We start from the raw sequence: 22,713 nt of genomic DNA, 5'->3' as shown, positions 1-22,713 counted from the left end.
TTGTAAAAAGAGAATGAGTTGTTCATCCTTCACGTCTACATGGCGTTGCAAGTAATAGTTATCACTGCTGGTTTCCCTTCATTCACAGCAGGGAGACAACCCCACAATAACGTGTGTGCAATGCTCTGCTTCCCTGCCGGCATGCATACCTGCATGCTTCTGCACAACACATCACGTTAGCTAACTGTTAGTCACCACGCCAGCCATTTCTCTAACACCATTCAGAGCCATTATTTTGTTGAAATTATTTTTCCAGCACTTCAAGTAATCAGTGAGTTAGTCGCATTGGGTCAATACCATTGCATGACTGTCTGACCACAATGGCAAGAGACAGGAGGTGGGGAAATGAAGCATAGCGTTAGCATAATACGGGGCCCAGTAGCCGAAGGCGATTGCAATCTTGGTGTCGCTGTGAATGTGGGGATTGCGAAATATTGAGACTGGGTAATTGGCCACTGATGGGCGAAAGGTATTTACTTTTGTGTAATTTTACAGAACAAGCATAACATTCACACTCTAAAATTCTTTCATGATTTACGCAACCCAATAGGAGACAGGGTGTCAAGAATGCCGTGTAGAATATAGTTTGATGAGTTGATCAGCAAGCTCAGATAATCGCATTTGCTCCATTACATGCCCAACCATGGACTCCATACTCCACCATAATTGGCTGGATTCGACATGGGATCGTAGTCCGGTGTGAGCTGCGGGGGTGATGACTCGCCGTAATGTGCAAGCCGGGAGCGCATCCAGGAGACAATGCGAGGGAAGTACGGTGCTACGTTGTAGCGTTCTGCAGCGTCACGGCCCAGGTGATAGAGACGTGTCCAGCTTTGCTTCGCCGGTGCTGGCAGATGTGTGCCGTTGTTCAGGAACCATCCGTCGTCACAGCGCTGTGAGCCCGGCCGTGAACTCGCCTGTTCTTGCCTGTCATCGCAGTAGCACACTGGTGTGCCAATGATCAACTTCCACTCACCGTATATCAAAGCGCCCTGGCCAGGCCAGGACGCCTGGTACCAGTCCTCCTTGTGGAATGGAGGGTCGTACTGCAACAGAACTTCGTGGCGCTCTGACGGCGCGTCTCCAGTCAATGCCGCTAACATGTTGTAGCCGTCCAGGGGTAGCAGCTCATTATCACGGTGACCACCATCGTTATCACGACTGGATGAATCTCGGGCCAATTTTCCACCTACACCATGCACCAGCGTCGGTAGCCAATCCACGGTATGCATCAGCACGTCCGTAGACTGCCCTCCTGTTATTCCCACCACGGGGCCGTAAATGTATGCCACGCCGTGCACACCGCCTTCGAAAACCGTCATCTTTCCAGCGCGGAATGGCTGGTTACTGCTACCGGCTGATGTTTGACCGCCGTTATCCGTCATGAACAGCAGCACAGTGTTGTTCCACTGGTCAGCGTCGTTCAACGCGTCCACAACATCCTTCAAATTGTCATCGCACACCTTGGCCATGGCGCACATTATCCTACGCGTCGGGTTGGCAATGTGCGAGCATGCTTCTATGTATGCTTTCGGCGCCTGCAATGGCGTGTGTACAACCTGGTTGGCGAAGTACAGGAACAGGGGGTTTCGATGGTACGGATGGTTGCGTATAACCTCCACGCCCCTTCTGGTGAATATCTCCGCACCATACGTTCCCTCAAGATGGGTCAAGGACTCCGTTCCGTTGCGCAAATCAATGCCGTCAGTACCGGGTATGGCGTTAGCCCCCTGACCGATAACGCCTGGTACTGCGGGAAGCTTGTGCGTGTAGTGATCCGTCGCGGCACCTAAATATCCTACGAACGAGTCGAAGCCTCGGAATGTCGGCGTATTCGACCAGTGGCTCATTCCGATATCCCACTTGCCGACCATGTGCGTTGCGTATCCGGCGCCGCGCAGCTCGTCCGCTAACGTGTCGTATTCCGGCGGGACACTCATGTCGAAGCCATTGGTTATGATGGTGTGCGCTAGCCCGAAGCGATGCGGGTAGCGGCCGGACAGCAGAGCAGTTCTGGATGGCGAGCAGGAGCTCTGGACGTAGTACCGATTTAAAATTAGCGATTCCCCGGCCACTCGGTCAATAGTCGGCGTGGTGTACTCTGCTCCGTTGAAACCTACATCACTCCAGCCTAAATCATCGACCAGGAATACTACAATGTTGGGCTGTGGGCTGGCGGTCGACACCTCCGACCAACACGCCCAGCCTACGAACAGGAAGAGGATGATGCCGGACGCCATTCCGGCAAAATGCTTCATCCAGGACCAAGTGTACTGGTATATGACCGTAGGCGCAGTTCTGAAGCTCTGCCAGTCGGAGTTGCTTCACATGCACAGAGCACATACTACTACTAGTACTAGTACAGTACGGCCTACAGGTGTAGGACACCCTGCTCTGCAGAGCTAGCTGCAGGGTGTCCTGGGCTGTATCCGTACTTGTTGATCGGTTCACAGGCGGAGAACGCTCTACTCCCGGCAGACTCCAACAACACAAGACTAGTAAGTAGTAGACCTATGACTTGTAAAAAAAAAGTTAGTTGTAGATCTACAACACCATCATCGGTTGGCAGAGCCCCCGGTCTTGCGACCATTTGAACCAAAATGATGGGGTCTGGCCCCGGTTCGGACCCTCATCGTTCTAGGGAGTCTTCTTGTACTGTGAGTCTGGTATCAGTTGAGTATTTTGTTGCCAGACTTGAAGCACAAATTAATATTTTTTAAACAAAAGACTCCCTAGAATAAAGAGGGTCCGAACGGGGGGGGGGGGGGGGGGGCAAACCCCATATGGTTCAAATCGTTGCAAGACCAGGGCTCTACCAACCGATGAACTAAGTTACTTGTAGTCAGGAACACTATTTCCGACACAGTGCGTCCTCCGCCGTGTAACATGCTGCCAGCCGATCAGAACAAACAATGCTTTAATACATCCCTACAGTCATGTACAGACAACTTTGCGTATAACCACACTCGGCCGGGCATTAGAAAAGTGTCCTTATTCGCGAAGTGTCGTTATACCCAAAGTCTCATTATATGTATACAGGTAGTGTGGACTTTGCTCTGGGCATGGAAAGTCTGTCGTTATTCGCGAATTGTCGTTATATCCGCAGTCGTTATTAGCGAAGCTGACTGTACCTAAAAACTAAAAGGTTTGCACGTCCCCTTTGCAACAGGCTATGCAAATTATGTATTCCGTACAAACATGTAAATGTATAATTATGTGTTACTGACAGTGTTAGGTCCCCAGGTGCTGTCGTCGACAGTTGTGTCGGAATGTCACACTGTGTCTCACTATGTCACACTATGTCACGCAAGTGGTTGCAAAGCACATGTACATTGTGTATGTAGCCATTACTTGTGTGCATTTTACACCGTGACTACGACTCAGTACGAGAATAAGTACCTGGGCAGTCTCCCCCTTCTGGGCCTTTGACTGGAACTGCTGCTGCATTCAGGGCAGGGCAAGGATCCAGGTGCAAACCGGTAGAGCACAACCGGCCGCGACAGACACAAACAACCGGCGTGCGCATGAGCGCAACACGGACATTGTATACACATCGACACAAACTTATGAACACATCCGCATGTACCCTCGAGGCCACTGAGAAGACGTGAATTTCAGCATACGCTGTCAGACAGGTACTCTGTCTCAGTACTATCAGTACAATGAACTATTTGTGAACACGGAATGCTGCTGCTGCAAAACACAATCTGCCAAAGGGGAGAGGAGGAGCTCTCTGAGCATTAATGCTACATGTATATGAAAGACGCTGCAATGAACAGCAAGGGTACGTGAATGATTTTGCAAGGACCTGGAAACGCGTGTAATCGAGGCTACAGTTAGGTTGAAACGCAACTTGAGGGAAAGCTTCACGTCTCTCCAGAAAGAACAAGAATCGGCCAGGAGCAAGAGTGGGGGCAGAGAGCTTCTAGCTGTAAGTCCTCCACAGGAAGCAGCCAAGTCTAGCTTGTAGGAATCAGCATTGGAATGAGTGTAGCCTAAGAAGAGGATGCACTGGTTTACGGACCCAACCAAGGTGTCCAGATCTGTCCATAGTTTGCCGGGTTGGCGATCGAATCGAAGTCCGGCCGCAACTGGCTGATGAGTGGGTGGTCGTACGACCTTATTCGGGAGCGCAGCCAGTCGACGATGCGCGGGAAGAAGCGTGCCACGTTGTACCTCTCGGCTGGATCACGGCCCAGGTGGTACAGCTGCGTCCAGCTCTTCTTCTTGGGCGGCTCGGTGCGAGTGCCATTGCTGGTAAACCAGCCATCGTCGCAGCGTTCCAATTCACTTGACGGCAATGGGTCATCAGTGCAGGTACAGAGGGCACTACCAAGGATCAACTTCCAGTATCCATAGACTATGGCTGCTTGTCCCGGCCAGCTCGCCTGGTACCAGTTGTCCATTCGAAACGGTGGGTCAAATTGCAACAGGGCTTCTCGTCGAATTGGAGGATCGTCGCAGGTCAGGACGGATAGGATGTTGTATCCATCGGGCGGCATACGGCCATCATCGCTACCAATGCTGTCATGGATGGACGCATCCTGGCCGCCAAGTTCCACAACGTTGCTGGTGTCACCGCCGCCACCTCCGGCACCACCGCCTCCGGCACCACCGCCTCCGGCACCGCCGCCTCCGGCACCGCCGCCTCCGGCACCGCCGCCTCCGGCACCGCCGCCTCCGGCACCGCCGCCTGCACCACCGCCGCCTGCACCACCGCCGCCTGCACCACCGCCGCCTGCACCACCGCCGCCTGCACCACCGCCGCCTGCACCACCGCCGCCTGCACCACCGCCGCCTGCACCACCGCCTCCTGCACCACCGCCTCCTGCACCACCGCCTCCTGCACCACCGCCTCCTGCACCACCGCCGCCTGCACCACCGCCGCCTGCACCACCACCTCCGGCACCACCACCTCCGGCACCACCACCTCCGGCACCACCACCGCTGCCGCCACCACCTCCTGCACCACCGCCGGCACCACCACCGCTGCCGCCACCACCACCGCTGCCGCCACCACCTGTACCAGGGCCTCCTCCCTGACTACCGCCTCCAGAACCTGGCAATGGCAGTGGTGGTGGAGGTGGTGTGTACATACCAACACCATTCACCAGTGTTGGCATCCAGTCCACAGCGTGCACTAGCACATCCGTAGAGTTGCCTTGCGGAATACCAACGACAGGGCCGTAGATGAACGCCAGACCATGGACACCACCTTCGTACATGGTCATCTTTCCAGCGCGGAATGGCTGGTTACTGCTGCCGGCTGATGTTTGACCGCCGTTATCCGTCATGAACAGCAGCACAGTGTTGTTCCACTGGCCAGCATCTTTCAGGGCGTCCACCACGTCCTTCAAATTGTCGTCACAAACCTTGGTCATGGCGCACATCATCTGGCGGTTCTTGTTGGTGATGTCGGAGCATTGCGACACGTACGACTCGGGTGCTTGCAACGGCGTGTGCACGACTTGAGCTCCGAAGTAGAGAAACAGAGGCTTGTGGTCATAGTCGTGCCCCTGGATGACTTCGACGGCCCTGTCGGTGAAAATCTCGGAGCCGTACTTGCCTGCCTTGTCCGTAAGAGCTTCGGTGTTATTTCTCAAGTCGATCCCAGCGTATTGGGTCAGACCTTCTGTTCCGAGGAGGCCCACATGCCCGACGCTAGCGTGACTAAAATGGTCCTCGGACGCCCCGTAGAATCCCACGAACGAGTCGAAGCCACGAAACGTGGGTGTGTTTGCCCAGCGACTCATGCCCAGGTCCCACTTGCCCACCATATGCGTGGCGTATCCGAGACCGCCCAGCTGATCCGCCAGCGTGTCGTACTCGGTCGGAACGGCTATGTCGAAGCCGTTCGATATGTCAGTGTGCGCTAGACCGAGACGATGCGGATAGCGGCCGGTAAGCAGAGCCGCCCTGGAGGACGAGCCGGAGCTGGGAACATAGTAGCGATTCAGAATTAGCGATTCCTCGGCTACTTCGTCAATGGTCGGCGTGGTGTACTCTGCTCCGTTGAAACCTACATCACTCCAGCCCAAATCGTCGACGAGGAACACCACAATATTAGGCTGGGAGTTGACAGGTGAGAGCGCAAGGGCGAACAGAATGCCCAAGACCAACAGACAGTGGCGTACGGACGCCATTCCGCTGGTGAAGCCGACGAAGAGAGCCAGTAGGCCAATCGCTCTCTGGCTCTGCTCGTAACTGATGCTGTTGGTTGTCTCTACGAGGCTCTACTCATACTCCGAAGAGTTTTGAAGAGCTCCTACAGTAGATGTACTAGTGAGAACCAGTCACTAGTGAGAACCGCGCCATCCGGCGTGGATCTACCCGGGTACCCACCACCGGGCATTGACTGAGGGTCGAGGAGAAGTGACTGTGCCACCCGTGACGTGTGTAATGGCCACATGCACATGGGGAAGCGATCGCAGTCGAGTTCCTCCTCGCGATCATCTCCAATCATCATGATCGTGTTGGCAAGGAAAAAAGAACTTCATGACAGACAGGACTAGGCGTCGGTAGAGGTTGCCTGGAACAGATTCCGTGACCCTACCGGTCCGTGGAGAAAATCGGGACATGTTGCTTGTTGGTGCCATCCTTGAACCCTCATATCATGAAGATTCGTGATGGTTTGCGTTCTACCTGCAAAAGCGGTACTTGAGAACAGAGAGTAGTAAAATGACTCCCTGCTTGAGAACGTCCGGGCAGTGACGGGGCGCGGGAAAGGCCTTTGACGCAGGGCACTCCGAGTGTGAAAGGCAGTCATCACTCATCGACAACACGACTCAGTGCACTGATAGTGATTCCCCAGCAGGCCAGGGCTAGCGGCTTGTCAAGACATGAGCATCATCTTTGGGTGAGAGAAAATTTACGGTTTATCGGATTTTGTTCTTGCGAATCCCCAATGCAATGAGTACTAGTAATTATTAAAGGGGAAGTGCATCGATTTTTCGAGTAGGGTCCAGAAGAAAGACAATTTGATATCGGTTCGAATGGCATATCTCTTGCTTCCATACGATAAGCCAAACTTGCCAAATCGCCAATTGTATGCTCACGTTGCCATAGCGACCAGCGGAGTGATGACGTACGAAAGGCTTAGCTCCTCCACAGGAGAAGGTCGATCACTGCATAAATTGGTCATTTTCAATTATCTTATTGTATTCACGATGTGAAAGAAGTGCTGTGTTCAATGCTGTTAGTGCCGTGAACTATTTGTCGCCCTTCTCATGTATTTCCCAAGGCTGACTGTGCCTACGAAATGGTTTCCTCCAGGACAAGATGCTTGGAATTCGCCGTCTCTCCTGAGACATTTTCAGCAAACTTTCAAACCTACGACATTATTTCATTCGTCAATCTCCACCACCCGTCGTCTCACCTGGCTTCAGAAGATGTTACGAGAGATAGGAGAGTCGCCAGGAAGCATCACATTCACCTTCAGGAAGTGGAAAGAGCAAACGGCATGGTCCTTGGTTGGGGAAAATGCTGAACGTCTGATTTGTCCCAACCAAGATTTCAGCATTTTGTTCGTCACTATTTTCGCTTGTCTGCTGGTGTCTCCGCGCTCCAGCTTTCTCCTGTCGGTGTCACGTCCCAGTACACAACCGAGAGGACTACTAACAAACAGTTCACTGCACTTACAGCATTGAACACAGCCCTTCTTTCACTTCGTGAATACAATAAACCAATTGAAAATGACCAAATTCTGCAGTGATCGACCTTCTCTGTGGTGGAGCTAAGCCTTTCGTACGTCATCACTGCGCTGGTCGCTATGGCAACGTGAGTATACAATTGGCGATTTGGCAAGTTTGGCTTATCGTATGGAAGCGAAAGATATGCCATTCGAACCGATATCAAATTGTCTTTCTTCTGGACCATACTCGAAAAATCGATGCACTTCCCCTTTAATGGCATTACTGCATCGTGGTTTACACTGACTTTACAAGGTGTGTAGACTCCACTCTAGCCATTTCATCTTTCCCACTGTCAATAATACCTGATTACCATACACCTGGTCTCTCGGACACAATTCTTCCGGAAACAATAAAACTTTTAAAATCCAAATGTTTGGGCCAGGCCCATCTCCAGAAAGAATAGTAGCCGAGAGACTGTTTTGAGCAGTGGTGTACTTCGAGTATGATTGTGTGGTTTATACTGATACTGAGTGTTTGTGTGCACGTTTCTGCAAGTGAGTACTCTGGTATGCAGTCCATGCCCATGGACGTGGCTACCACCGTTGCAGTGCAATTAGTCGTTTAGATACCGTAATTTAACGTTATAAGCCGACCTTACGTGACCTAAAAACTGAGCTGCATGGGACGGACTCCCCCCCCCCCCCCCCCCCCCAGGATCGACTTACTATGTACATCTGGTAACATATGGTACGAGTGGTTTTACTTTATGATAATCACTTTTCAGACCATTCTGTACGTCCCTGGGCACAACTAGCCTTTTTAAAATTAGTTTCTGGCATTTTGGACACATTGAACCACCCTGTCCCATTGATTTTTCTTTGGTTGAAAATATGCCTCTGCCGGGAAGCAACTCAGGGTCTACGTAGGCAATACCCTGAAAGGCATGACTGGCATAACTGCACACAGTGCTGTACACACTTGCAGAGGATGATAAGACATACCCGGAACAGTAAAGTGTACTAACATAATTCAATATGGATCAATAAAATTCTGTGGCTGAAACAGAATAGTCCGATTGCTTTGACAGTCATGGAAAGTCAGGATAAGGCTCGCAGCACAGAGAATGGGAGCAGCATTGTAAAATAGGGATATAGAAAATTCAGTAAAATATTGTCACTCAAGTCCATGCCTCACAATTATTTCCCAGAAAGTCGACACTGTGCATGGTCCAGCAGGATATCTACATGTAGGAGCAATATTACGTCTTTGAAACTGGTGGACACACGTGACCAGTTGTGTCTTCTGACAGGGAACGGAGACAATGGCAAAACACACATGTATACATTCACCGGGTGCACGTATTTTCAGAACACGGACACACTGTTCATGCCGCATGCAGCCGTGTACTGAGATAGCCTGTGACCACAGTGTGTGCGGTACTTTGTATGTCCAGAACATGGCACCCGAATGCCCAGTGTGGTGACATGGCTGTAGGATTCTGACATCGAGATGTAGTCAAGGGTCACTGGATAAGGTGAGCGGTATCTCGTTTCTAGAGACAGCGTCCAGTGAGCAATACGACTGACAGTACCAGTGTGAGTAGGCCGCTGCTGCGCCAGTGTAGGAGTGGGTCAGCGGAGCTGCAGTCGGCGTTCTGCCAGCAGTCAGTGTCCTGTGATGCGAATGTAGGAGCAACTGCACAATACAAGACAATAGCAGCATTGATGCATCACTGAGAACTGGATACAATACAGAGTATGTATGATATGCCAGAGGGACTATTTGATCGTCCTCCATCTTCACACAGCTACTGCTACAACAGAGCTACCCATTGCTAACTGCTATAATGCGCCAACTAGTCCAGCAAGCTGCACGCTCAGCTGCATGCACACCATACCGAGGCTTCAAGGAGTACCAGCACCGATGTATTTATTTCCCAGGTGGACATACATGGGTGAAGAACTCAGGTGAGAACACAGTGCATGCTACACAATCCGGTCCACCTACCTGAAGTCGACACGGAAACGGTGAATTTTGCTACGATCGGCGTCTGTACGTTCTTGTCTGGGCAACAAATAAACGTGCTGCGCGCCATGCAGATGTAAGAGTCACCATTGCGTATCTCGGATGGGCTGAGGGTGAATGTCGTGCGTCCGTCCAACTCGGTCAGTCGCTGGTAGTGGCTGGTGAACCTGCCCCATTCTATGCGCGGTGCTGGTGCACCCGAGGCTTTGCAGGTGACAGTCAGCGGCTGATTGGGTTGTACGGTGACTTGCGATTCTGGAGACTCGATCCACGCAAGCTTTTCTGTGGGGAAATAGATGAACAAGTCATAGCACAAAGAATGACATTGCATATTGTCAGTCAGGGGCCATGAGGAGTGTACACTCCAGTGGTAACTTCTGCAGATCATTGTTGATGTTCTTGTGGGTGGACATTGTAAATACATGACATCCTACGCATTACTGGCCCATGCTATCAGGAGCATGACACAAATGAGGCGTGCTGAAGAAGTTAGTTCTCAAGTTTGTAATACAGTCATGGTCCAGTGGTGGTGGAGAGTTTTCCCTAGTCACTGGTGTAATCTGTTGTGGAGACAGTGGTACTTGACTGGAACATGATGATAATGGTGTTAGGTCCAACAGAACACCAAACTATAGTCTAGGTTCAATGCAACACCAAACTACAGTCTGTCACGACTAGGTCCAACACGACACAGACCTACACAGTCAGCCGTGCATGCCATGCTGCTAGTGACACATGCCTCCCGAAGAGGGTCAATGCACACACTGACACAGTGACACAGTGACAAGCACACACAACTTACCGACAACAACCACATCTGCACGCGCCTGGGTGATGCCAGCGTTGTTCGTTGCCACACACTCATAGCTGCCGTTATCGCTCCGAGCAACGTTGGTGAGCACCAAGGAGCCTGAAGCGGCGACTTCAACTCCATTTTTCTGCCATGTCACTGCCGCAGGTGGGTATCCTTTCGCTGAACAGGTTATCTCCGTACTCGCTCCCAATAACTCAGCAACTCGGCCATTTTCGAGTCCCATCATCACGATCTCTGGTACCACTGTGACAGTGCAAACAGCAGAGACAAACTCACTGAGGCTAGGTTTGGGTGAGTGACATCAGCAAGATTCGATAACAGGTGAACGAGGCACGGCATGTTACCAACTACCAATACAGCCGCATTCCTTTCTGCTGCTCTAGAAAGTATGTTTTGCACGGTGGAAGTATACAGTTTTCGGTTTATATCTGGACCATCTAGCAAATCATACACATTGCACAAAATGAAGACAGCCCTTGTTTTCCTCTCATCAAACTGGGCATTGGTCATGTGACCTGGTCATGTGACCTGACAACTAGGCAGAAGTATTACACACACTGATAGCACGGGTTCTGGCACCAACGTGGAACCGCTCGCAGTATAGAGAAGAGAAGCATACTACGCCACGTTAAAGTTCTTACCCTGGACAATGGCGGATACTTGTCGCGTCGCTCCGCTAGGATCAGTGGCCTGGCAATGGTAAAAGCCAGCATCGTCCGAGGAGAAGTTCTGAAAGCGCAGCTGGTAATCTTCGAACACGGTGCCCAGCCATCCGCTGACGTACGTCTCCGAGGAGTTGTCGACGGGGTTGCCCTGCCGTTGCCACGTCACCTGCCAATCACTGGAGACCTCGGGCTGGAAGTGGCAGGCCAGGTCATATGTCTCGCCTCGGACCAGCGTGACCGGCTTTGCCGTCTCCACCACGATCAGCTCATGATCGGGCTTCTCGGGGTAGGCGATAAGAATGTCAATGGCGTGCTGGTGGACAGCTGGGGATGCGGTCGCTTGCGCATCTGCACAGAGCAAATGTAGACAGAAAGAAGTGTGTCAAATTTAGACCAAACAAATTCAAACTCCATTGAACCACACAGCAGTCAACGCCCAAGGCTCCAGCAAGTTAATTATTTATAATAATAATAGTGTATGTTTGTCTCTTTCCCTCAAAACCAGTTAATAATAATAATTATTATTATTTATAAAATAAAAAAGTGAGACATGCCAGAGCTGATAGGTGATAGCCAGTTAGTTGTAGAACGTCAGTACCGTCGGTCAGTTCTTGCAATGCTATCGCACGAGCTGATTGTTAATGTCAAAGTGATCATTTGCATGGACAGATCAGTGCAAATGTCTATGCCCTGCACTGACACTGTGCAAAAATGGTAACCCCATACATCATCACAAACGTAAGCGCTCGCTTTGCTGAAAAATTTCAAATTATTACAATCTCTAAGTCATCGACGGATAGTCGACGATTTTGACTGGCCGGTCGGATAAGGGTTCATTAAATCTCAATCAAATTTTCGGCCAGGAGCCATCATCAGGATTTCACTGTACATGTACATGTTAAGTACAAAATGCACCTCGAGCTTATCTTGTCATACGATACATGACTGTCTACAGTGGCGCCACAAACTGTGAGAGTCTAACGGTGAATTAGTGCTAACCAGGTCTGGCTATACTAGTATCCGGTTCTGCCTCATATTTGCCAAATATGAGATGCATGACTGATATGGCATGCACTGTGCTCAGACTGACATGTGACATTTGTGTGCATGTGACATTGACTGGACAGGGATTTGGGTAATGACTATGTAGTGATACTATGTCTATGGTGGCCCTGGCATAGCAGCCACTGTGCATATGGCGTGTCTGACAATCAGCAGTGGACAGCATGATGCGAGGCATGACACAGGCACATGCTGGAGTGCTGTACTGTGTACCATGATGTTCTACATGACTGTCATGAGTGGCATACAATCATGTTCACAACTACTACCATAGCTACAGTACTACATCATACATGAGGGAATGCACTACCCTCCTCACTACCCACTGCCGGTAATGCATGGACAATGGGAGGGCTGCTGTGCAGGACACTACATTCACAAGGTGAGTATCAGCTCTCTCTCTCTCTCTCTCTCTCTCTCTCTCCTTCTCTGTCATACACACACACACACACACACACACACACACACACACACACACACACACACACACACACACACACACTCTCTCACTCACACACACACACACACACACACACACACACGCACACACACACAGTGTCACACCATGAACAGAACTGATCACATTACTTGAACTCTATGATGCACACAATTAAATAATTATGATACACGGTGATAGTTTTACAATGCTTGACAGATGCAGACCGTAGCCATCTGTGTGGTGAAGAGGAAGTAACCCCAATTCACCCAGAGGGCTGTTACTGATGATGTGACAGTAAAAGTGATAGCGCTACCCTTCATGACCAGTGACATGTGACGGAAGGGAACCTTGAATTCCATACCACAGAAATCACTTGGCGGACCTCTTTGCCTTGCTTGTACACTGAGCTTAGCCTTGACGAATTACTGTCAAATTGATGGCTGCCATGCGGTTGCCCATTGGCGACATCTTACAGAATGTACACCCCCATCAGGGCAGAATTCAACACCCCTCAGTGTCAGTGTCATCCAAGATAGAGAGTGAAATCGCACACCCCGGCCAGGTGGATGGGGTGCCAGGTGATGTACTGTTTGCATAGAGACTCGCCAACATTCACTTGAAGGCATGCAACCGCTTCTGGGTTAATTTCTTCCTCGGACCCTTTTGTGTGGATTGTGTACCTACTACATTGTACATCGCAACATGTACACACATTGTAGCCAACACAGGTACTAGTAGAACTGGTACTTCATACATGATATGCTGGCACAACTCACAACTCCATCTCCTCTTTACCCCCATCCAGAGCTAGCAGTCAGTGGCAGTGCAGACCTAATGTGGCTCACATACACTAGGCTAGATTGCTTGCACACATGGTGCCATAATATGATTATTGTACCAGGACTTGTACAGTGGCTATGGTTGTCTGACATCCTGAACACACAGAGAGAGAAACAATCTGCCCATTACTATGTACAAGTACATACCCAATCTTCACCAGTGCTGTACGTAAATGTGGTGGAGTGTTGGGACACAACCTACTTGATCCACTTGAAATAGAGTGACCAAATTGGATACTCCAAGATGAAACTACAGATAGTGTATCACTTGTCCATGGATCAGTGGTTTGTGGCGCTACACTGGTTGGTCTGGAACTGCCAACATGAACCAGTATGAACTACCTGATGTGCTCACTACACACTACAGCTGGACATCTGCTGCATACTGCTAAAATGCTACATTTGTACCCCGGCAGAGATACTCATCCCCATGCCTATGCAGGTGCACACATAACAGGCCCTAGCCCATGCTACAGACGAGGGCCTTGTGGGGTTGTGCATAGCTGAGCTATTCGGCCCCACACAATCACAATCTCGTGTTTCTCCACCGGAGACCGGGGCGTGTGTTACACGGCCTGATGAGAGGTAGGTGCAAGTGAGCCTGACAACCTGCTTCCTGACACTGTCAATTGCAGCAGCAACATGAAGTAATTGAGTTTTTTCGCACATTTATCCTGTCACCGACCTTCTGGTCCAACTACACGTACAATAGGAGACCGAGACAGATATGCATTGCTCCGACTACCAGCCTCCCGGGGTGGACAGGAAACTCTTTGTTTCATCTCAGCTTCGCGTCTCCTCTAGCCGGGTAGCTGAAAAAAAGCGTGCCTAAAAAGCTAGGGTCACGATTACTGAGTGAGTTGTACGATATTCTGCTTGAGTAAAACTGTTACTTGGTACAACATTGCCAGGCATGCACGCTGCTACAGTAACACTATACTTGCACTGGCTAAGACTGCAAGTCATTCTCCTAACCCTATACAGATTTAGTGGCAGTGGGTTAAAGAACTGCCCCTGACTAGGGTACTATAGTAGTCTGGTAGGTGACCATCGCACACATCATGCCTGCTTGCTATCGCAGTATCAGAGCTCTTGAGATCCAGTGAGCGTATCCACGTGTAAAGTTACACGCTGGTGTTGCATCTCTAAGGATTTCCAACGGCATTATTCATATAGCAAGCCTAGTTCACAGCCACACTACAATAGGCACAGACACCTGCTGCCGCATTCCTCCAGGACTATACTACCAGCCTGGTACGCGACACATTCAACCCTCATAGCAACTTGTCAACAATGCAATCAGCTCACTGTTCTAACTAAGCAATCTCAGTGACCCTGAAGCAAAAGAGATAGCAGAGTTCACTACGACAGGCCCGTCCTTCTTTATACTCAGAAGGGGATCTTGGGGGGAAACATCTCTATAGCTCAGTTGCAGCAGTACTTAGTACTGCTGCTTATCACTTGTAATCCTTTCAATTTGACACTGGGATTGGAGAGATGGATGTCAGGACACACTGGTATTGGAGAGATAGATGTCAGGGCACACTGGTGGAGCAGCCATCACAAACAGCATGCCCATCTCCTCCAAACCACACCAAAGGACGTTACTCATACGGTCTGTGCAGCGCTGCATGAACTGGCCATTGCACTCCATGGGAAGTGTCAGTCACTGCATGCAACTCCATGACCACTCAGCACAGCCAACGCACCTAATTACTAACCCATTAGTCCCCGGCAATGGGGCCATGTGCCAGGTCTAATTTTTAGGAGCAAGTTTTCCACTCCCACGTGCAGCCTCTACGGTGTACTAGTGACCCTTCCCAACTAGCTCAGAATCCGCAGTACTATGAACCACATTCCCTCCTCAGTTAGGGGGCAGATGATGACTCAGGCAAATAAAGTCTCAGGTTTCAGCTGTTGTGACTGTGGTTGGTGAAATAGGTATGTGTTTGCACCACCATATCTCCATTCCTGATCTCCAGCAGTGAGGCACTTTCCCATTAGTAACAGATTGCAAAGGACCTGCTTTTCAGTTTGCTCAATTTTCACATTCCGTGTGGTGGTCATCATAGTCAATATTATGCAGTCACAGTCCTTCCAGCAAGAGTCCAACTGTGAAAAACTGACCAATGCCATGCCATACCCTGTCACTAGTGCACTGTCTGCGTGTGTGTTCCTGGTTGTCGTTCCATGAGACATGGCAGTGACTGTGCGGAATGTCCACTCCCAGTCACAAGTCCCAGTGCTGAAACACTGGAAGACCCCGAGTACAGGACTCCCATATCATCGAACCCGACAACACACTCTACCTGGTCAATCGCTTGTCAGCACGACCAAAAACGGGCACGCGTATTTCCTGGCGCATGATGCACTCAGGGGGCTGTCAGTGTCTGTCACAACTCTCCCGCCACCACCTTCTCCTCCCCGGAATAAACTCCTCTCCCCAGAACATGTGAAGAGCATGAGGACGTCTCTGTTTGAAACTATCAGTACCGATCTTATCCTTTGATCTAAAAATGTACAGTGCAGCAAGTACTTTAGCAACACCGCTTTGAGAACTCACTTCGCGAGGAGCCGATCCGAAAGATGCTGCAGCTCCTTTCCTGATGAGCGTTGACATTCGGTGCACGCACGGCAGGGTAGAGTTGACGTAGACTTCTACTCCGTACTACCTACCTCTATCATCAGACAGTCGTAGATGGTGCGCCGGCAATGCTTCGACCAGTGGTAGGGTTGCTCCTCGCTTTGACCGTCCAACACGAAACGTTTGTTTCTCCAAGTTCGGCAGAGGCAACCGTCTTACTTCGCGACCAGCTATCCAGATCTCCTGGCACGATTCTCTCGCTGCGCTGAGCTGCGTTGGGCACTGGGTGAACGCAGTACAATGGCATGTGCCCACTACGAGCGAGGCGGCCTGCTGTTCTGTCAAACCTTGCTAGGCACTTTGTAGGACAAGCAACGCCTGACCGGTTCCACGTTTTTCTCGTGCCACAGCATTGGAAACTGATTAACATCTTCCCGACGTCTTCACAACAAGCTTTCCCGACATAAGGCCCCCTGGTTGTCGAGTGTCTAACAGCCACAAAGTATAATCCTGCCTGGAAAGCACGCTGTGATAAAGTCTAAAGCCAGTAAAGGTTTCGCAGGGAAACAGATGATCGGCCTACTTCGCTCTCTAGTGGCTGAACATCGCCAGGTACGATGACTGCTACAAGGTACACACTTTCGCCATCGGCCACTGTTTTTATGTCTGCGAGCGCTTCGACAGAACACACATGGTACCGACACTTGAATTAAATGTATCCCCACATTCGCCGTGATTGACTCCACGTCCCCAGATCCAGGCCAAAAGAATAATTCGACCACGTGTGGCCCAAGGCCACGTGCCACCATGATTGAAAAAAAAAATACAACCCATCTCTACACCGCCGACTGGAATCATTCATGGTGGACAACTAACGGTACATCTACTGAGTCAGAGACCAGAACCAAGGCAATGAATGACCTTCAAGTTCAAGTTGAAGACGAAAGCCAGTAGAAGACCCAGTACAGACTACTGCACACCCTGGCTGCATGTAGATCTACTCCACACGCCACAAACACTGCCGTCGTTTCACTCCTTTTTCTGCCACAAACCCCGACGATTGACCTGTCCTAGATCTAACTCCTCGCCTGAACGCTCGACAGTGACGGCCTGTCCCGATTCCCTACTCCAAGCACAGATAGATGTCAGGCCGGGGTCTGAGGACCCACACAGCACCTTCGATTCGACCATCACACAACATAATACCAAGTGAATACGCGTATTTTGATAATACTTAGATACTATAAGACAGTATAAACACAAGCACACTTCGTCTGACCCAGGGCCAGGCCATGCCATCGGGCAGCAAAGAGTGACGCCGCAAAGGCAAGGACGCGCCAGAACTGCAGGTCGCGGCAGACAACTCGACTTCCTCCGCGTCAACCACAGCAGGAAATTGACAGCCGGACAGTGCAGTCAGCAGTGAAAGGAGAAATGTGCCACGAGACGCAATGATCAAGACGTTGATGTTCAGAAGTTTTGCTGCGAAGTAAATTACGTACATGTATAACGTTATTTACGGAGGACATAGAAAACAAACATCGTATTGGTTTTGCCACACAACACGACAATTATTGTAGAGGAATTTTTGGGTCGTGTTGTACATACCGCGAAGTCTATCCAGACCAAGCATGCATGTAAAAACTAGAGCCAGAGGGTATACGGTAAGGAGGGGAAGGTGTGATTACATGAGTGCATGTATGTATCTCAACTCACCGGTCTGGGGAACGCACACCATCGGCGAACACAGCAACGCACAGAGCAATGCTCTTGCAACGGAGTAGCGCAGGCTCAGTTCTCGTCTGACTTCCATGATGAGAATACTAGCGATGATGAGCAAGACTGACTGTGAGTTCAGACCGGGGAGGGAAATGCTACAGAGAAGTGTATCGATCGGCGCCGGAACAGATGTGGAGGTTACTTCTCATCGAACGCACGCAATACCAGTACAGGCAGCACACGTATTATTATACAAAGCCAATGATTTGACAGGAAATGGACCAGCAGCCTCAGCAGAGATTGGGAGTTCGGGAAATGTGCTGTTTGCAACACTCTCCAAGTCTCTATCGCCTCCGCAGTAGCAATCTCACGGGCGATAGTGTTGTGTGGCGTCGGTGAGGCTATGATTTGCTCCTCGTCCCATCAAACATCCAATTGCAAGTAACTAGGCCACTTGTCAGCACATACAGCACAAGTGCAACCTGAGACTTCCTTAGCTAGGCGTCAATTGCTTTTCGCACCTTTTTTCTCCTCGAAGTGAGTTTATCACACAAGACGAAGCGCTCAGTAGACTAGGAGAAGCAGATGCCAGCAAGCCGTCGCTTGAAACCCACTAGCTGAAGTAGCTTATGCCACAAGACTTTTTGCTGCTCGGTGACTAAATACCACCAGACGACTGACGTCCCTGCCTGAGTCCTGCTCCGTTGCGCGATAAGACGTCCTACTTACACGCAACCCGTACCGTGCCAGCAGCACTCAACTCAGTGCAGCGACGATAGGTAAGGGTTCGCGTTGTGAAGTCTTGAACGCCGCAGTGCGTACATCTGCTGCTCTCCGATTCTGCAGGCTAGCTGCGTGGCTATGCGGCGCGTCCCGGCTCCACTAAGCGGACATCATCATTATTGGCGCATGCATATGCTCGATCGTCACAATGTCAATAGTGAATACACACTATTTTTCGCGCACACTGCAACTAAGTGTTACTTACTGGTTCCGTCACACACATACGAGTACAGCTGGTGGCGTTGGCTGCACGCGGGACTGACTGTTACTTTGTGACACTGACTATAGCGTAACTAACTAACTTGTTGGACTGGTAATAGATTGTACATTGGCCTTGGCTACATGTACATGTATGTTCATCGACATAATAATATCATGCACACTGTCACTGTACTGCGGTCTCTGCTATTGTACTTTCCCGTGCAGCCTAGGCCTTGAGGCCGTATTTAGCAGAGACGGAGTTCTAGATCATTGTAGCAGCACCGGCCAGTCACCAATATGCAGTATTGTAGGAGGACAGTGCCTACGGTACATTGTACACGTCCTGATACAGTAACAGTTACTGTCTGTTATCAAGATTGTTGGTGAGTGATTGGTGCAAAGCGTATGTACACTTTGCTGTGACAATAGATAGAGATCCAGGCAACTAACTTTGGTCTGCGCAGACCTACAATTTACAAAGTAATGACAATGTCAGTACCATGTACCGTGCATGCATGTGGACATCATTGGCATATCAGCGTGTTGACTGTTGGGATAGCTGCCACACCACTACAACTCCAGCTATCCCTGGCCTAGGCTCTAGCATTAGCAACATTTTGTCAGTGCTCACTATATCAATGCAGCAGCAACAATAGTATAGGGGCCAAATGCGTGCAAACATCCAACACTAGACAGGAGGCAACGAGTCGCGGAACTAAAAGGTGACACCAGAGCAGTGCAGTGTGAGTGTTGCCTGCGTTCCACAGAGTCGGTAGAGTTAGTATCATCGACATCGTATCCCACTGACTCACGCACACACCAACACAAGCATACTGTGAGTCACTCCAACACACATCCCCCGTTAAGTTTACATCTACGCTCCACTCAGCCTCCAGTCCTGTCTACCAGAACGACGTCAGAGGTTCTATCTGTCCTTCGAGCAGAACACTGAACTGTAGGCTACATGTAACTCCAATGACTGTGTACTGTACTGTACAGTCGACAGTCATGTTGCTTGCTGTTAGAATGTCTTTGCAATGCGATGTAAATTAGTAAAAATATACTAGTACTCACGTATGCAATGTCATGTAGACATTGTTCTTCTTCCAGGAAGGATGCTACAATCTACATCGTCCTATGCCATGGACTATGAGTATGATGCCATGGTCTATGATCTAGCTGATGCAAGGAATGCACCAGTGTGAATGAGGCCAGACTGCAGCATGCATGACAGTGTGTGTAGCACACTGCACAGCTAGCTGCAGCAATCGGGTCCTGGAGAAACCTGCACGGTCGGTACTGCAGGACCACCCACTGCGACATTGTGAGTTGCCGAGTACGTCGAGTGCAGGCTGGTAGGTTGGGCGAGCAAGCGAGTCGGAGCCATCTGGAAATAGGCAGGCCGACCATAACGAGATGAGATAGCTAACGATGTTAACGCGCGACTCGTTCGTCTCTGGAGACAATGACACGTTTCAGCAGCACGCGGCGCGGTTATGCAGGGGAGTAGCAAGCCGCTCTGAGCAGAATTTCCACATTCCCTTAGTTCGTCGTGACTGGAATAGCTACATAACCAGTTACCTGGTTGGCACTGGCAGATATACGCGTGGAGATGCGCCATAGTCTGCCACAGTTGACTTGCAAAAATACAAAGAGCGAATCAAGTGTTTAGTTGACGCTCGCAGCACAGATTGTGAGTCATGAGCGTGACCAACTGTGGTGTGGCAGTCCGTAGCTAATCTTTGACGCGACCAGCAGACGAATGAAGCAGCCCGCGAACAACACGACGACCTGTTGTTAAGACTACTGAGCGAGGGGAACAATCAGCGTCAATATGGTGATCGTTAGTTCCTACATCTACTCTCAGATGTCCTAGCCAAGACCATGGACTGCAATAGGGTATAGATAAGATTGGTAGCATGAGCATTAAGAGTTAGGACCAACCACCCTTTGGCCATCACCAGTACATGGCAGGTTACTGACCATCCAGTAAAAACAACGTAATGAATGTCTCGAATATAGCACACGAGGAAAGGCTCGAGCACAAGTCACTGAATTCAGTGACAAGCGAGCAAATCGTTGAACATCTAACAGATCAGGGATGTTTGTTCCGTTCGACTTCAATGTGCATCGCTGTCAATGTGTTGGTCGCCTGTAACGCTAGTCTGTCGGGCAACAAACACTTGTCGGATAGCAGCCAACTGGTTGTAGCAGAGACCATGATGGACGGCCTTCGATCTCAATAGAGGTACACGTGCATGTATGTTACGGGACATTGGTCGGTGCTCCGCTTCCATCAAAATTGACAACAAGCGTGTTTCCTTCCTCCATGAGACCTCCATTCTGTGTGTGTGGGGGGGGGGGGGGGCACGGTGACTGAAAACTTCCTTTTGAGGAAGAAACTCAAGAAAACAATGAATATTATGTAGCCTGTTGTACCATGCACAGCTTCTGCCCCCTCCTTGCAGAGCTTTTTTGTTCTCAGGTCTAATGGTAACCATTCGGAAGCCTCGACTATGGACAGTACACCCTCGCTTTAGCCCTACCTAATATTTCTTCAAGACAAGGTTTCTATTTTTTGCCCTACCTGGCTGCTGATGAGTGGAATGCTGCCAGGCAGCCACCTTTTAACAGCCTTCTACGCAACCTCTTTTGCAATACATAATGCCAGCAGGCAGCCTCCGTTTTCTTCATTCAACTAATTACTGTTTCCCGCACTTACATGTACGCTGTACCTAAGGCACCCTGTAAAAGACTTACATATTTAATAGGCCAAAACAAAAATAGGCTTGTTTCCGGTCGGTAACCCCTCAAAAAGGAGACTCGGTCGGCCGGAATGAAAGTTTTTTGGCTACTTTTTTGGTTCCACAATCGTTAACGCGTTGTGGTATTGATGGACAGGAGCACCTACACATGTGCATTGTACATATCATGGCGAGGAGCAATGTCAAAGTTGACTGACTCACTGTTCTTGTGCAGCATGTGGTGTACTCCTGTTTTCGTACATCCTGAGAAATCAAGCAAACAGTTCGAGTCCTTCCAGCTCCGTTATTCTAGCTCGTATCGACCCCGGAGGTTTTCGAGCCGACAGCTGAGAATCTCTGCTACCTTGTAGGTGTTTCGATTGTGGAATTCGGTTGAGATTTGACTGAGTTATGACTCGTTGAGTGCACTTGCACACATGGCATTGCCACCATTTGGGACCAAAAAAAGTTTCAGAATTTGGGGAAAAGTGGCCCGGTCGGCCGACCGGAAACAAGGTCATTATTTGTTTTGGCCTTATAAGAATATTCTGTGGAGCCGGGGTCGCACTAGTAAAATCAAAAACCGCATAATTATAATGATGTATCGCGCCCATTAGTTAAAGTTCCACTGTGAATTGAGATGATCTGGGGTGTCCCCACAAGGGGATCGGGTCGGACTACATGTACTGACCCACCACTGCCCGGCTCGGGTAAATGCACCCGCTCGGTGGTTAGATCGATCAGCCGCCCTGGGGGTGAAACGCGGTTTCCGCCTGTGGTGTATGGTTTCAGCGCGGAGAGTGTTTGTCACGGCCGTAGTGCTGGAGTGTCTCTCACCCATAAACACCTACCGGTAAAAGAACTCAGAACGAAGAAATTTGAACGGAATCTGACAGAAATCTATCACAAGCAGCACAGAAGAACGCTTTGATCCCAATCACCTGTACTGTCCATTTGCTATTTACTAAGTGTGCCAGTGGCACTGGCCAGGATAGTGACTTGTTTGGATGTTGGTAGCCAGGAAATGGTACATTCCTGCAGTGGTGACGACTCACTAATGCTACCAGCGCCTGGACAACAAGCCACACAGTTATGGCGCATCATATCGACATTCTTCTCCGCGTTCTTGTAGTCAGTGATAGACGCCGAGATAGACGTTGTACGGGAATATATGAGGAATACATAATTTCTTCCTTTGCTGTAAGTA

At 50.0% G+C, this 22,713-nt stretch overlaps 3 protein-coding genes across 3 annotated transcripts; all 3 read right to left on the bottom strand.

The window, feature by feature from the left end:
• Window positions 1–629: 629 nt before the first annotated feature.
• LOC135813385 (arylsulfatase B-like) lies at window positions 630–2,240 on the bottom strand. Its single transcript, XM_065326483.1, has one exon. It carries the CDS (start codon window positions 2,238–2,240, stop codon window positions 630–632), a length of 1,611 nt encoding a protein of 536 aa, XP_065182555.1.
• A 1,423-nt stretch (window positions 2,241–3,663) lies between these two features.
• LOC135814106 (uncharacterized) lies at window positions 3,664–6,374 on the bottom strand. The gene has a single exon (XM_065327169.1). The coding sequence runs from the start codon at window positions 6,141–6,143 to the stop codon at window positions 4,017–4,019; it is 2,127 nt and encodes a 708-aa protein (XP_065183241.1). The 5' UTR covers window positions 6,144–6,374; the 3' UTR covers window positions 3,664–4,016.
• Window positions 6,375–8,641: 2,267 nt separating this feature from the next.
• On the bottom strand, window positions 8,642–18,493 carry LOC135814105 (peroxidasin homolog). Its single transcript, XM_065327167.1, has 5 exons — window positions 17,776–18,493; window positions 11,112–11,483; window positions 10,459–10,713; window positions 9,639–9,938; window positions 8,642–9,326 (listed from the first exon to the last, which is right to left on the bottom strand). Exons 1-5 carry the CDS (start codon window positions 17,870–17,872, stop codon window positions 9,184–9,186), a joined length of 1,167 nt encoding a protein of 388 aa, XP_065183239.1. The 5' UTR covers window positions 17,873–18,493; the 3' UTR covers window positions 8,642–9,183.
• Between the last annotated feature and the right edge of the window lie 4,220 nt (window positions 18,494–22,713).

The sequence above is a fragment of the Sycon ciliatum genome, chromosome 4 (assembly GCF_964019385.1).
Source record: "Sycon ciliatum chromosome 4, ocSycCili1.1, whole genome shotgun sequence".
Classification (NCBI taxonomy): Eukaryota; Metazoa; Porifera; class Calcarea; order Leucosolenida; family Sycettidae; genus Sycon; species Sycon ciliatum.
The sequence above is the reverse complement of the archived record's forward strand: the minus strand, read 5'-3'. Positions and strand labels throughout refer to the sequence as shown.

Bases quoted from the DNA above. Each gene is read 5' to 3' on its own strand.
- LOC135814106 (XM_065327169.1), bottom strand. From the start codon at position 6,143: ATGGCGTCCGTACGCCACTGTCTGTTGGTCTTGGGCATTCTGTTCGCC.
- LOC135813385 (XM_065326483.1), bottom strand. From the start codon at position 2,240: ATGGCGTCCGGCATCATCCTCTTCCTGTTCGTAGGCTGGGCGTGTTGG.
- LOC135814105 (XM_065327167.1), bottom strand. From the start codon at position 17,872: ATGGAAGTCAGACGAGAACTGAGCCTGCGCTACTCCGTTGCAAGAGCA. The intron at 11,484-17,775 runs GTGAGTTGAGAT...TGCTCTGTGCAG, and splicing joins GGTGTGCGTTCCCCAGACCG to ATGCGCAAGCGACCGCATCC. The intron at 9,939-10,458 runs GTAAGTTGTGTG...ATTTCCCCACAG, and splicing joins TGCAGATGTGGTTGTTGTCG to AAAAGCTTGCGTGGATCGAG.